Below are 16,810 nucleotides of genomic sequence, written 5' to 3'. Positions count from 1 at the left end.
AATTATACGCTAACAATTGTTAAATTTATTTCATATCAGAATCTAAATATTAATATGCATGTTTATCCTTACTATTCGTGGTGAAGAATCGTGAATATATGCCAGCTTCCAGAAACGTCAATACTTTTTGAAAATCGAAAATAATTTGAAATTTGAGTTTAAATTATACCAATAACGTAAATTGTGCATGCACAGAGTTAAATTTCAATTTACATGCAATTCAATAAAATTATTTGACCATTAACTTTCCCATTATTATTCTACTATAGGGGAGACTGGGTACGGTTGTGCCAGGTTATGGTAGTGATAGTCGTCATAACATTAAAAACTATACTGATTTTCAGATAGGGATAAAAGGGAGAAAGATGAAGTATGTTTGTTCGATCAAGTTTCAATTATTACATTGAGTCAGTGCCATACATTAACACGACGATTTCCAACCTGTGGGGCGCGCCTTGAGCTCAAGAAAGAAATTCCCATATTTCTTGCTGATAACAAAAGAGGTGAAGCAGGCTTGTTTTAGGACACGAAGTTCCTCGCAAAATTTGCGTATTTAGTTGATATTTTTCAAAGACTAAGCAATTTAAATAAATCAATGCAAGGATCTCAAATGCATGCTTTTGTTCAGAAAGACAAGATTGCGGCTTTTATGAAAAAAATAGAACTGTGGATAGCGAGTATAAAAACTAATAACTTTGACATGTTTCCCACTTTTAAAATTACTTGTGTTACTGATGAAATAGAAGTAAGTAGAGATTTTTTTTTCGAAAGGGGGCGCAAAAAAGAAAAGGTTGGAAACCACTGCATTAATATGATCTGTAGACTGAATTTCTTTTAAAAAGTCAAAAGTAAGTTTTCATGTTCGATTTCTTGTATATAGATAGATCACTTTGTTTTTGGCAGTAAGTTGAATATTAGTAGTTAATTACCAGCAATTAGTTTTGTTTTGTGTCACATGCGACCTTTTTTGGTGAAATTTAAGCAGATAAAGAAAAATCTAACTTAACTACGACAAAATACTAAAGATAATTCAATACAAAATAACAAAAAAATTCTTCTTTTCCTTTCCATCTTTTCATTTCTTCTTTCACAATCTTTCAAAATTATGTTTTGTTATATATTGTTATATTATGTTTATAAGCTTTTTTAAAATAATTATGATGTGTTGTGTTACATATTTTTCACAACAAAAGTCGTTATAAAACATTTTGTTGTTTATAGCTATTGTTTTTTAACATATTTTTATGTCTGTCACAACCGTCACTCTCCCTTTTTTGTATGATTTGATTTTATGATTAAGCCATTGTATTTAACAGTATTTCAGTATATCCTCGTAGACAAATGTTTAAATTACCATTTAATTTACTTTTCTCCCAACTAGTAAATTAACAAAATGATTGCTGATCCAAAAAAGTGGCACAATCGTACCCAGTCTCCAATAAAATTGAATAATTGTGTTTTGCAGTAAGTACAAAAATTCACTAATTAGTAGTAAATTTTAAATACCTCGTTTCCGTTAAAAACTCGTCTGTGACTAAAGACCTATGCTTGTTTACCGCTCGAAATCCAGGTAGCTGTCGACGTAAAACGCATAAAACCGCGATTCGCTTGATCCTTGGAGATTGCAGAGTCTACAATTCCGTCGTAATAAATAAATTTGTGCATTTGTTCGATCCGATCGCGATGGATCGAAATGCCGTCATACCTGCGAGACCTGCAAGGTCGACATGGGAACAGAACAAACCAGTATATGCCGGGCTCATGTCTTACGACACGAAAACGTCTTCGGTCTTCGGTGTCGCAATGAATTATATACGGAGGAGGACATATGACCTGACACCGATAAAGTTACTTTATATCAGTTACAGTATGCACTTTCACCAACGAAATTAACGAACGGACCCCATGGGCAACGATAGACTGATACACATCCAAAATTCCATTTTAGAGTCAACTTCTTGTTTAACAATGCGTAATTTTAGTAAAAGTAAAATTGTTTTACACATCGAGTTAAATACGATGGTTTCTTTTATGGAACTAATCATAATTATTACATAAAAATAATACAAAGAGCGCAATCGAAAACTTTAAGATGCATTGTGAACGCACCTTGGTATATTACATATGAGACTCTACATCAAGATTTAAAAATAACTAGTGGGGCGCATGGAATCGTGCCTTAAGGCAAATTGCTGGAACTTCCCGTACCAAAAATTATTTTTTTTTTAAAGATTAACATTTTTGAAAAAAATTTACTCTGAAAAAATTAGATTTTAGAGAAACTATAAATTTTTGACAAAAATATACTTTTTTTGAAAAAAAAGACTTTTTGAAGAAAAATTTATTTTGAAATATTTTAGAATTTCTGAACCTTTTTTCAAAGCAATCGTACTGCTTTAACTGCATAGAGACGAAATATTGAAGCGCGTAAGCGCCGTGCCGGCGTCTAACGGATAAACATTGGTACGGAACCCATAGGAATGTAAACAAAATTTATACTTATTGTTAAAATATCTATAATATATCTTATAATTTGATGTGCATATATCTAATGATCATTTTTGACCGCCAGATGGCATTTTTTTACTTCTTTTACTAGATCTCCGAAACCGCTAGACCTGCCTTCATGAAAATTTGATCAGTTCTCCATCTTGTTAATACAAGTAAAATGTTTTTTGAATTATTTAAATCGGACGCTCAGTTCTCTTAAAAACTGAGTTACCGTTTTTGGCACTTTTTGCCCCATATCTTCGGAACGGCCAGACCTGCATTTGCTAAAAACTGATCAGCATATCTCCTTATCAATACGAATCGAATGTTTTTTGAATTATTCAAATCGCTTCATCCGTGTTCCCGAAATCGTCGACGAAAATTTGTATCCGAACACACACACATACATTCATTTTTTCTAAAGTATGCCAAAATGTTCAGAAGGTTTTGAAACGTACAGATATATAAAAATTTTAATTTTCAATTTTTTTGCGATTACTATAACTTGCCCAACGGAAAGATAAAAACTATTAATGAAATGACAAAAGAAAGGAGCAAAAAATGCCACGAAAAATTACTGGGGCACCCAAACAAATATTTAAAAGAATTAAGCGAGGAATCTCATACTCAAAGATCGAAACTAGCTGTAAGTGGAATTCTGTCTTAAGGCAATTAAGGCATCGTGCCTTAAGGCAAATTGCTGGAACTTCCCGTACCAAAAATTATTATTTTTTTTAAAAACGATTAAAATTGAAAAATTGAAAAAAATTTACTTCGAAAAAATAAGAAACTATAAATTGGATATAAAATTACTTTTTTATGAAAAAAATTTTTTTTAAAAAAAAAATTTTTTTTTAAAAATTTTTTTTTTATTTTTTTTTTTTTTTAGAAAAATGTTTTCTTTATTTTGACATATTTTGGAAGATCTGAACTTGTTTTTCAGAGCAATCGTACTGCTTTAACTGCATAGAGACGAAATATAAAGCGCGTAAGCGCGGCGTCGCTGTCTAACGGGTAAACATTGATACGGAACCCATAGGAAAATAAACAAAATTTATACTTATTGTTAAAATCTCTATAAAATATCTGAAAATTTGATGTGCATATGTCTAATGATCATTTTTGACCGCCAAATGGCATTTTTTTTTACTTTTTTCGTTATATCTCCGAAACCGCTAGACCTGCCTGTATGAAAATTTGATCAATTCTTTATCTTGTCAATACAAGTAAAATGTTTTTTGAATTATTAAAATCGGACACTCCGTTCTCTTTAAAACTGAGTTACCGTTTTCGGCATTTTTTGCCCCGTATCTCCGGAACGGCTGGACCTGCCTTCGCCAAAAACTAATCAGCACGTCTCCTTATCAATACGAATCGAATGTTTTTTGAATTATTCAAATCGGTTGATCGGTGTTCCCGAAATCGTCGACGAAAATTTGTATCCGCACATACATACACACACGCACACACACACACACACACACACACACGACTAGAAGTTTCCAGAATGTGTGAAACTAGTAGCATATGCAGACGATGTTGCCATAGTGGTTGTCTCCAAACAAATTGATGACATCGTAAGCCTATTCGATATTACATTCAGAAAAATTAATCGGTGGATGGGAACAATGAATCTCCAATTAGCACAACAAAAAAGTGAAGCTGTTCTTATCACTAGTAGGAAAAGAATTGAGACCATCAAGCTAAAGATAGGAAATCTTGAGATCACGTCAAAACCTCACATCTGTTACCTTGGCGTAATGCTTGATGCTCGTTTGAATTTCAATCAACAGGTGGAACACGTTAGTGCTAAGGCGTCAATAGTTAGGACGAAACTTGCTCGACTGATGCCTAATATTGGAGGTCCTAAACAAACCAGAAGGATATTACTATCGTCAGTTATTACTTCAGTGCTGACATATGGTATCTCCATATGGGGTGATGCTCTTAAATCTCAAAAATCGAGGAGAATGGCAGGGCCCTTATACCGTCTCAGTGCTATAAGAATTGCTTGCGCATTTCGCACAATATCGGCGGAAGCAGTGTGCGTCATTTCAGGAACTGTGCCTCTCTTAGTCTTAGCAGAGGAAAGACGGACAATTTACCATAGAAGACATCAACAACTGTGTACTGAAAAGTTAAGATTAGAAGAACGGCAGAACAGCATTGACCGATGGCAGCGACTGTGGGATGTCGCTGTAAAGGGCAGATGGACGCATCGTCTCATTCCTAACATCAAAGTCTGGCTAAGTCGCAAGCACGGCGAAGTAAACTATTATACTACGCAAATGCTATCGGGGCATGGCTGTTTTCGAGCCTACCTACACCGATTCAAGCACGATAGCTCGCCGGATTGCCCATATTGTTTGGGCGAAATCGAAGATGCTGAGCACGTGTTCTTCGTGTGCCCGCGATTTGGTGCTCTACGGGATGATGTGGAGGAGACATTGAGACGCACAATTACCCCAGGTAATGTTGTTGAAGTGATGCTGACAAGTGAAGCTGCTTGGAACGCCATAGACAGATTTGCGAGAGACGTTTTAATGGACCTGCGTTCTATAGAGAGAGAAAGGGCGAATGGGACTTCGCCCATTTAAAAGATAAGTAAAATGTTTATGATTTATAACATTGTTTATAACAAGTTAAGAATTGTAACATTCTAGATCCTCCCCCCACGAAGTAATGCCTAGCGGCGGTTTCCGTGGGGACCAGAGGCAGGGGCAAAGCGGAGGTTTTAGTCGGTATTATACCAGGGCGGTATCGAGTCCGACATACCCAGACAGAAGACCGGTCTGGGATGCATAAAAGCATTTCCTTCGCTATACAAAAAAAAAAAAAAAAAAAAACACACACACACACACACACACACATACATCCATTTTTTCTAAGGTATGCCAAAATATTCAGAAACCTCTGAAACGTAAAGATATATAAAAATTTTCATTTTCGATTTTTTTGCGATTACTATAACTTACCCTACGGGAAGTTAAAAAAAATGGCCATACGATCTTAAATGAAATGTCAAAAAATTAAAAAAAAGAGATCTCATAGGAGATAATATCTTAAATGCATTTACACCCAGCATATTGTCTTAAAAAATTATATTATTTTGATCGGCAATAAATCTATGCAAATAAAAAAAATCATAATTATTTACACTAAATCTACCAACGCCGGTCATATTGACCGTTTCAAACTTTGTGTATAACAGACATTTTTAGATATTTTAGACACTAATAATATTTCACTCTTTGATTTTAGTTATTTTATCCATTTGCCGAAAATAAATGTTATGTAGCCTAACTACCGCAGTCGGTCAATTTGAACGCTGTAAAATAATATTATTGAAATCAACCAAATGAATCAGACAAATTTAGAATAAATTTCTGGATATTGTGTGAAGTCAATAGTATTTATATAAAAAATGGGTTTTCCTATTTGGGAAATGACAAGATGAGAGATTGCTGAATAGTTCAATTGGATAGTTTGTTGTTCTAAAACTGATGAATTCATTCACAGATTTTTAAGGAATTTGTATAAATCAAATTTCATTACTCCCACGATGTATAAAAGTAAACCAAAAAAATGCATGTTGCAAGTTACCCAATATAAACGTGAGAAAGTAGTAAAAGTGTACCGAAAACAATTAGATTTTGTATTAATACATATTTTGATGAAAATGTGGCAGACCAGATGGCTAAGAAATGTAACATTTCAACATTTTGATATTAGCTGGATAAATGCATGAATTGTGTATAGAGAGACGAGTAAAAGCATTTTTAGGCACGAATTTTTGTTTTAGTTAATTTTCGAATTCGACTGACTATGCATATTAAAAATCTCAAGAAAATCTAAATTTTATCAATATTATTCTTAAATTCGGCTTTGTGCGGACGAAAGACTTATTAAATAAAATCTTGTAGAAGTTACAAAGCAACGAATATATTTACATCAAATGTACATTTTTTATGAAAATTGGTAAACAATGTGAGATAGCCGAATCAAGTATATTATGTATGCATATGGCATTCTGTATAAATATTTAACTTTATTTGTTTTTTTTTTCTAATATGTAACAAAATATAATATCTTTTAGAATTTATAGGTATAAAAATAAATTTAGATAAAACTTTATGAAGAATGAATTGTCGGTAGGTTTAGTGTTAAGCTATCAGCAGCATGTTTTTGAAATATATTGTAAACATTTCATAATACATACCCCTCACTCATAATAAATCCTTAGGTCATAAGTCTTGAACAAAATAGCTTATAGAACATATAAAGTAAAGAGCTCTGATTGCTCTTGAAACAATAATAAAAAAAAACCATAAACATAAAATGTTTCTAACCAATATTCAGTAGAGTATAACCTTTAACATGAGAAATAATTACAACAATATCAAATACAAACTTTCCGAAAGTTTTTTTTAATTAATTCAACAACTAATTCAAAAACTCATCGAATGCGACAACTTAAGGGCAATTTCCGCTATCAAAAGCGCATTCCATGAAAACTAGAAACACGGCCTGCGGCTAACGGTTAGAAGCTCGTTTGTTGTTCAAGAAAGAGAAAAGGTTAACCGATTGATGATAATGTTTCGTAAATATATGTAGGTTTTTATATTAAATCAGAATTCATGCAGCTGAGAATCTTCTTTAAATTTTGAAGAGATATAAATTGTCTTGTTCACATTTGCAATTGAAAGCACGGTTTAAAAAACTAATTATTTCATTTTTTTTAAATAGTACAAATAAAACTGTCATTAATTGCAAATTAAATTATGCTTGAAAATCGCCAAACAAGACGCGTATTATGAATGCATAAATCAATGTAATTTGATTACATTAAACTTTGAGCAACTATAATATTGTGAAAACCAAACCAATTACATATATCACAACAAATAACACATATATTTTGATATATCAAAGAAACAACTATCTGCAATGTTCAGTGAATCTGTCACTAATTCATCATCGTAGAAATGTGTTTTTTGCTGTTTTTCAAACATTCGAAACCCGGTCCTTTTTACCTCGTAGGAGCAGTGCTGGATTAACCCATAGGCCCATGAAGCCCGGGCCTAAGGTGGCACAATTTGGGGGGCGGCAAATTTTTCAGCATTTGAATTTTACACGACAATTCATTTTGAGGATTGATCCTATTCTTATAAATTTACGGATCATTTTCTATGAAATAGAGTTCGTTTTCTAATAAAACTTATTATTCATGGGAGCCACATTGATAACTTTATTGTTGTATTATGTTTAAAATCAAAATCATCAAATTGATAAGCTTTTTTTGAGAAACATTGACTCTTGTTCATTTTTTGTAACTTTGTCAAGGTAAATCTTACGTATAAAACGCTTTAAAAATGGTTCGATGGTTCTAATTTTATTTTCGGTATTAAATAAAACCATTGCGAATTAACATAATATATTAATTGTTATTTAGTGATCATTTAAAATTTAATTCTTTGTTTGTATATAATTCGTTTTTTTAATAAATCGTATAGAATAAAATTGAATCCTAAACTAAAATATTTAACAATTTGGTATGTCAATGTCCAACTTAAATAAAATTTTGATAAATATTAATGTTTTAAGACATTTTGGCTAAGCATAGAAAAAATGTATGCATGCAATTTTTCATTTTCGGAGGTACAGAGCGCAAAGGATGCCAAAATGCAGTTTTTGAGAGTATAGATCATCCGATTGGAATGATTCAAAAAATATTTTGATGGATATTTTTGATGAATTTTAAGAGTCTGAAACCCTGATGTTTATAATCAAAAAATGTTTCATGAAAATCGTCGAAAAAATTGTTTTAACAGTTAATTACAAGAAAATAGTCCAGCCTATCTTCAACAAAAACAGATCAGTACAGTGCCAACCAATATCTTTCAAATGGCCTTTGAATTTTTAAAATCGATTCTGAATTTTGGGCTAAAACGTGGTCGAAATATTTGGTCATAATGACCATAATTTCACCAAAGCTCTAAGCTGCACTTAAAAGCTCATAATTTGCAAAAAACGTGAAATAATTTTGTAACTTCCCGTAGGGCAAGTTATAGTAATCGCAAAAAATCGAAAATCTAAATTTTTATATATCTTTACGTTTCAAAGGTTTCTGAATATTTTGGCATACCTTAGAAAACATGGATGCATGTGTGTATGTGTGGGTGTATGTGTGTGTGCGGATACAAATTTTCGTCGACGATTTCGGGAACACCGATCAACCAATTTGAATAACTCAAAAAACATTCGATTCGTATTGATAAGGAGACGTGCTGATTAGTTTTTGGCGGAGGCAGGTCTAGCCGTTCCAAAGATACGGGGCAAAAGGTGCCAAAAATGGTAACTCAGTTTTTAAGAGAACGGAGCGTCCGATTTTAATAATTCAAAAAAGATTTTACTTGTGAGATGAAGAATTGATCAAATTTTCATGAAGGCAGATCTAGCGGTTTCGGAAATCTAATGAGAAAAGTAAAAAAAATGCCATTTGGCGGTCAAAAATGATCATTAGACATATGCACATCAAATTAGCAGATATTTTATAGAGATTTTAGTAGTAAGTATAAATTTTGTTTACATTCCTATGAGTTCCGTACCAATGCTCATCCGTTAGACGCTGCCGCGGCGCTTACGCGCTTTGACATTTCGTCTCTATGCAGTTAAAGCAGTACGATGGCTTTGAAAAAAAGTTCAGAATTTTCAAAATATGTTAAAATAAAAAACACATTTTTTTTCAAAAAAAAATTTTTTCAAAAGAAGTAATTTTTTGTTTCTCAAATTTTTTTTTTTTTAAGTAAATTTTTTTAAAAATGTTGATCGTTTTTAAAAAAATAATAATTTTTGGTACGGAAAGTTCCAACAATTCGCCCTAAGGCACGATGCCATGCGCCCCACTAGTTTTGAATTTTTTTCAGGGCAGTTAAGGTCAATGCTAACACCTCGGTTCGTTAAGTTCTCGGACACCCTGTATATATGCACAAGAAAACAGATTCATTTAAATTTTCTTAATTGAGTTTTCCAAATAGTCTAATGTGAATGAATCATAAAAATGTTAGTAAAATTATAAAAATCTCATAAGCCACTTAAAAAACTACTGTTTTGTTAGTCTGTAGCTAAAAGTGACAATGATGATATATTTACAAGCTGAGCTAATATGCCAATATTTGTCTTTTATATTTACCATTAAACAATTAGATTGATATTAAGTTATCACATAATAAATCCCTATATAAATCGTATCATAAACGCACGAAAACACTTAAAACTATTGCTTGCAGTAGCTCAAAAAATTGAAAACGGCACCGTTCTAATTGTAATTGATATATGTATTTATTAGTAATTTATTTTATAGAAACTATTATATAACTTGTATAATTTGCAATAATTAACGATATGGTGATAAATAGTATAATTACAATATCATATATTTACAAAACACGATGATGCAGATCATCTGTCAGATATCTGTCACATAAGAGTGTGCACGTTGTGTGTCACGTGATAGTACACGAGCTACTAAGAATTGCGCGCTCCAATGCTACAATTAACATCTTGTATATGTTTGTTACAAATTACTTCATGAGAAACTTCAAAAACATATTTCAAATGTTGTTAGGAATGTGTAATACTAGTACTACATGAATCTGATATCACAAACTAGCCTTCAACACTGGCCCTATAACGACCTTGGGTCTTATGGGAAGATTTTGATACATATTTTACAAAGTCATGCTTACAAACCTGCAATTGAGTAAATTGTCCATAATGTCACTGTATGCAAACTATAAAATCCTATTGTACATAATAAACATTTGACGTACTCCTAGGAAATGCATTTCTCACAAAACAAAAATCATGTTTATTGATCACATATTTTAATAACTTCTACCACATTATATTATAAAAATAATATTGAAGAATAATCACGATCACGATTTAAAAATCAGGAGTCTTTCCAAACTGCACTGGTCCAATTAAAAACGCATTCTTATTAGGTTCCAGTAACAATATTATTGACAGTCGGTCAAGTTGTCATATTTGTCATTTGATACTTGTAATGACACGCAGTTTGACAATTGGCAAAAGCATACAGGTAGTTGTTGCCGTGAACGAAAGAAGAAATCTGTTTAATGATTTTAGGTTTATAGAAACATTTGAGTAAACATGGTTTTTCAATTGTTTGAGAAAAGTAGCTAAACACTCATGTTATCGTAAAAAAAGTTCTAATTTATAAGTATATAACATATAATATAGGTTAGAGATTACCATGAATTTTTTCGATAGAAAATTCACGCACATTTTATATACATGGCTTACAACAGTTTTTTACGTAGTAAGTATTTATGTTTCCACCTAACCACAAGATTACGACTTTATTTTACTCATAATGTTTTCCTTCTAGTTACGTGTTGCGTCTTGTGACAGTTTTTCTGGAGGAGATTATTCAGAAGAAGAAAGTATACCCAGGATGGCAAGCTTCCCCAATATGCAGTATGACGCGCCAGTTCAACAGCTTGTTGATGTAGAAAATACTTTATCTAGTCTTAATTTTTGTAAGAGGTTTGTGGTATAATATTATAATCATATTTATCAATATTAATCCTTCATTTCTATCCATGCAGCACCCACATATGTTCCTTCATGGCCGAAGATTTCAGATTCATTAGGACAAGTATCAGCAGTTAGTTTGGATTCGTTTGGAAATGTGGTCTTATTTCATAGAGGAAGTCGAAAATGGGATGCAGAATCATTTAATAAAGATGAAATATTTCTACAGCAGAATTTAGGACCTATACCTGAAAACACAATTCTTGTTCTCAATTCAACGACCGGGGATGTTTCCTATGAATGGGGATCTCATATGTAATAATGATAATTAATATGTTTAATTGAAATCGACATATTATACTGAATATAAGTTTTCATCTATCACAAACAATTACAAGTACACCTAAGTCTGTTTTTACACAGTCTTTTTGTACACGGTTTTGATATAACCCGGTTTGAAAATTGAATATTTTTAATTTTTTTGCACGACTTTATTCCATTTAGCACGATTTGAAATTTTATGTACTTAAATTTTTTTGTCAAATTTAATTTTTGCGAATAATGTTCATATCACAAAAAGTATTTATGAAAGAAAAAAGTTTGAAACCATCGATAGTGTCGATAGTTTGCGAACACTAGCTTAAAGATTTAAGTAAATTCTCCTATGGTGCGTACAATTTTTACTGGTCAAAGCAAATGTGAATAGCACTAATTTAGGGGAATTATTATTAAAATGAACATGAATTCTTGTTCTTGAAAATTCTTGTTTTTCACTAATTTTAATAGGTTTTAGAGAGTAGGACAAATCACCCATTTTTGTATAAGATCAATGTCTTTTTTTACACGTTTTTTTTTTACACGATTTCTTCTGGAACCAATCTCCGTGTAAAAACAGACTTAGGTGTATTTATATTATAAAAGCTGATAGTGCATCAATGTATAATTATTATGACTGAAAAAAAATGTGATTTATAACCAAATCAGATTATAAAAGAATTATAGTCAAATCAGGATTATATTATAATGCAGACGATATATATTTTGGTAAATGTGTTTTTTTATGTTTAATTACAGGTTTTATATGCCACATGGTTTAACAGTAGACTACTTCAACAACATTTGGATAACTGATGTCGCCTTACATCAAGTAATGAAATTTTCATTCAATGCTTCTACCTCTACAAAACCATCCCTCACCTTGGGAAAAAAATTTCTTCCTGGAAATTCTCTGGACAGATTTTGTAAACCTACATCTGTCGCAGTGATGAGATCTGGTGACTTTTTTGTGGCTGATGGATATTGTAATTCGAGAATTATGAAATTCTCTATGAATGGGGAATATCTAACTAGCTGGGGAAAATCTACCAGAAACGGTAAAAACAAATGAGAAATAATTAATTATTGTATTCTATTATTAATATTTTTGTTATCAAATTAAAACTGTTGTTGCTCAAAATGACATATTTCCATACAATGTTTGTAGTGCTAAAATTATTCTTTCCAAGCTCATATACATTAAATAAATTTCAGATGATAGAAAGCCACCACCTTATAATTTTAGAATTCCACATGCTTTAGCGTTAGCTGAAGATAAAGATATGCTTTGTGTTGCTGATCGTGAAAATGGTCGCGTTCAATGCTTTAATGCAATCAATGGTAGCTACATTGAGAAGTTTCAACATCCAATTATTGGACAAAGAATTTTTAGTGTGGCATATTCCTCTGTTAATGGTAAAATAAAATATTCCATCTTATTTTATTAGGAGTAACCAAATAAATTATTCAGGAGGCCAATTGTATGTTGTTAATGGGCCAAATTGGATGCCATACTATAATTCTGTTCGAGGATTTGTGATAAACATGACATCTGGCAAAATTGTATCGCAATTCCGTGCTGGTAGTAAGGACTTTCAAAATCCACACGATATAGCGGTTTCAAGGTAATAAATAACAGGTTTATATTTATCATATTTCCATTATTTGTAAGAGTTATTTTTTTATTAGATTAATCTATATTGATTAGTTTTGAATAAATGTTATGATGATAATTACCATTCAAAGTTAAAATAGAAATAACATTTGCTAAAACAAAATGACATCTTCTCTATTTTTGATTTCTATATATTACAACCAAGCTATAATTTTTAGTAGAGTCATTTGTACAGCTTTTTTATGTCTATTTATAGTGATGGAAAACAGGCTTATGTAGTAGAAATTGATCCTTACGTCATTCATAAGTTTGAAGATAATACTTTGCCTAATGCTTCTGTTCCAACTAACTTCCAACTGCAGACAATAGAATCTGCAAAACCGACTGCAACTGTTGGTTAGTATTGCACTTATATATAGAAATTTACTTTGTTTAAATAAAAAACTGAATTGCCTAATAATTCTTTGTAGATAAACAATCATCAGTTATCTCTGCAATTAGCTTCTCTGATACAGCTATAAACAAAGGTCCAACAGCAACATTTTTGATAATTGTTACAGTACTAATCATTTTAACAGCTATTCTGCTTGGCATTGCGGCATTGATATCCCGACACTTAAAACGAGGTAGGCATAATATTGATAATGTTGCTGAATATTCTAAGCTCATGACTACAGTTGATGACGAGTGAAAGTAGAATAAAATAATTTTCATTATGAACTTAAAAACTTTAATAATACAATTCCATTAACTTCAAAATAGTGCTGTGATTAGAATTAAGTATTTATTTAATTCCAATGACTTATGCAATTCTATGCAGATACAATTTATGTTTACATCACCTGAATCTAGTTTTTTATTGCTACATTTATTATTAGCATTAATATTTGTTATTATGTATGTTATTTTAAAAAACCAGTGGTACTTATTACGACTATTACTTAACAGAATTTAAAATAATGTGTAATTTTTATATTGATTTTTATTGTAATGTTTTGTTTAAACTTATTTGTTTTATTTTTTTATTTATTTTATATATATTATTTTTTATTTGTAAGTTGTGATACATGAAATATATTATTTTATTTATTATATTTGTTTTTATTTTGTTTTGGTCTTATTTATATTGAGTTGAGACTTACTTAAAAGTCTATAAGAATATTGCAAATGAATATTAGTGATGTGCCAATTCGAATCAAGCCCGTAACAACCTGATTTCAATCTGTTTTGAAACAATTTTACTCGTTTCGAATTGATTTGTATCAAGTCGAAAAATATTTACTTTGATCTCTTACACCAGACAATTTGTCTGACGGGACATAATGTGTAAATTAACATTTTTTAATTATCTCTTTTTTTTATTTGAAAATAAAAATTAAATACAAAATTAAAACAAAAAATCTGATGCAAGTAAAAATTAACCGAATCCAACTTATACAATTTAACCAAATCATTCGACCTAATACGACTCATACGAGTCATTCGATTTCTAAATCGAATCAAAGGACACAAATGCGGCATTGCTCTTCGCCAGTTTATCAGACGGAGCGCTAAGAGCGTGTCCGATCGTGAAATATTAGTTAATTAATTAACTTAAATTTGTTACTTAAGTTTGTTACAAAGACTATAAATTAATTCAATAGATTCTGAACATTTCTTTTTCTCTCATACATAGTAGATTATGAAATTAGTGTTTCGAGAAAAGTGACAAAATAGTGGTGTATGGCATTGTGCCTTAAGGCATATTGCAGGAACTTACCGTACCAAAAATTGAATTTTTAAAAAAAGATTAAATATATTTTAAATTTGAAAAAATTAGATTTTTGAAAAAAAAAACTTTTGAAAAAAAATGTTTTTTTTTAGTTTACAATATTTTGAATTTTTTTTTCAAAGCAATCGCACTGCTTTAGCTGTATAGAGAGGTAATATCAAAGCGCGTAAGCGTCGCGTCGCCGTCTAACGGACAAACGATGTTACGAATCCCATAGAAATGTAAACAAAATTGATACACATTATTAAAATCTCCATAAAATATCTGATAATTTGATGTGCATATGTCTAATAATCTTTTTTTTTAATTATTTTTCATAGCAAGCTATACAAAGTACATTCAGCTACATTTGTTAGAGTTATATATTATTTTACTGCGTGATAAGGATCGCTATCCTGCGATAGCGCCTTCATAGATGTTATGTTATATTTTGTAGTAAATCATTGCAGATTCTTTTTTTGAGACGCTTGGGTGGTAAAGGCTTGAGCAGATCTAACGCTAATACGTTTAGATGACGACTTAGACGAGCTTTGTATCTGGTGCAGTAAAGACTAATTTCTTCTTCTATAGTTCGAATTCTGAGATCTTGATGTATCAACCAATTGGGAACGTATTTTGCAGCGTTTACGATTTCTTTCAAAATTTTATTTTGGAACCTTTGTAGAATAGTTATGTTCGATTTACTGATAATTTTTGACCTCAAAATGGCATTTTTTTACATTTTTTACTAGAATTCCGAAACTGCTAGACCTGCCTTCCCAAAAATTTAATCTTGTCAATACAAGTAAAATGTTTTTTTGAATTATTAAAATCGGACGCTCCGTTCTCTTAAAAACTGAGTTACCGTTTTTGGCACTTTCTGCCCCGTATCTTCGAAGCAGCTAGACCTGCCTATGCCAAAAACTAATCAGCACGTCTCCTTATTAATAGGAATCGAATGTTTTTTTTGAATAATTTAAATCGGTTGAACCGTGTTCCCGAAATCGTCGATGAAAATTTGTATCCGCACACACATACATCATTTTTTTCTAAGGTATGCCAAAATGTGCAGAAACCTCTGAAACATAGATATACAAAAATTTTCATTTTCGATTTTTTTACGATTACTATAACTTGCCCTACAGGAAGTATAGGTAGCAAGGAGAACCGACAATTAGCCGACAATAAGCCAAAAACTTTAAAAGTATTTCATTTTTTTGTTATAATTTATTTTTGTCAATCAAGACGTATATATTATATAGAAAGTATTTCATGCTTTCAATATAATTATTCAATTTCAAATATACATTTGAAAAATTTATTTGAGCAGGTCGTCGCAACCGGCGACGCGTGTGGGATTTGCCCACCAATTCGAGTGCCGCAGTCAAGTTCAGCCATCTGATCGAAAGGCGTTCACGATCACGCAACGGATTCGAAAAAGTGAACACGGAGGAAAGTGACGACGAAGCAAATTCAGCTACTAGCATGCTAGCTGCCCCCCAATTTGCTTAATTGCTTAACACATATTTTACATTTTATAAAGCCAAATAAAAACTCTTATCAATTTTTTTCAATTATGTGCCTAAACTACTGAACAAGAGTATCTTCAAGATTTTACTTTCAATAACAAGAAGTAATTAATGAATTTTTATTGATTTATTTATATCATGCCAACAGCTAGTTTTGACTTGCTGAATTAATCTTGTCACAATTTTTCAGTAGTTTAGATTTATGTTCCAGATCAAGGAGATCACAATCAATGAACATTTTGCTTCCATTTTTTACTATGCCTGGGAAATGTCTGTATAAGAAACTGAAAGACCAAACAAAGTTGTTTATGTATTGAGTAGGACATTGTGTTACTTATAATATCAATACTGAAGAAGTCTCAATTCAATTCAATACATGAATAAACGGTAAGAGTTGTTCGAGAAATAGAGCCGTAGACTATACTAATGGAAAAAATTTCATACGACTTCTAAATTAAAATATGTTGATCCAAAATTTCTAATGGTCAAATATCTTAAAAATTAAACTGGTTAATTTCATTCACAATCAAATATAACGATTTAAATTATTCG

General features: G+C 31.3%; 2 protein-coding genes across 2 annotated transcripts in view; one reads left to right on the top strand and one right to left on the bottom strand.

Moving 5' to 3' along the window:
- The window catches only part of LOC113377246 (myocyte-specific enhancer factor 2), a 345,797-nt gene extending 335,329 nt beyond the window's left edge, over positions 1-10,468 (bottom strand). Inside the window, exon 1 of the mRNA XM_026617494.1 lies at positions 10,243-10,468. The gene's annotated coding sequence lies outside the window, so the exon portion shown is untranslated. The remainder of the gene's footprint in view (positions 1-10,242) is intronic.
- A 129-nt stretch (positions 10,469-10,597) lies between these two features.
- On the top strand, positions 10,598-13,818 carry LOC113378033 (peptidyl-alpha-hydroxyglycine alpha-amidating lyase 1-like). Its single transcript, XM_026618541.1, has 8 exons — positions 10,598-10,834; positions 10,904-11,054; positions 11,124-11,364; positions 12,124-12,422; positions 12,580-12,780; positions 12,836-12,989; positions 13,236-13,375; positions 13,450-13,818. Exons 1-8 carry the CDS (start codon positions 10,769-10,771, stop codon positions 13,668-13,670), a joined length of 1,473 nt encoding a protein of 490 aa, XP_026474326.1. The 5' UTR covers positions 10,598-10,768; the 3' UTR covers positions 13,671-13,818.
- Positions 13,819-16,810: the final 2,992 nt, after the last annotated feature.

Source organism: Ctenocephalides felis, unplaced genomic scaffold (genome assembly GCF_003426905.1).
Source record: "Ctenocephalides felis isolate EL2017-DRISC unplaced genomic scaffold, ASM342690v1 CF-g0.4_SCAFFOLD_01886, whole genome shotgun sequence".
NCBI lineage: Eukaryota > Metazoa > Arthropoda > Insecta > Siphonaptera > Pulicidae > Ctenocephalides > Ctenocephalides felis.
This window is presented reverse-complemented; position numbering and strand designations above follow the sequence as displayed.

Coding starts and splice junctions, on each gene's coding strand:
- LOC113378033 (XM_026618541.1), top strand. CDS start 10,769: ATGAATTTTTTCGATAGAAAATTCACGCACATTTTATATACATGGCTT. Junction 10,835..10,903: donor TTACAACAGTTTTTTACGTA/GTAAGTATTTAT, acceptor TTTTCCTTCTAG/TTACGTGTTGCGTCTTGTGA. Junction 13,376..13,449: donor AAAACCGACTGCAACTGTTG/GTTAGTATTGCA, acceptor AATTCTTTGTAG/ATAAACAATCATCAGTTATC.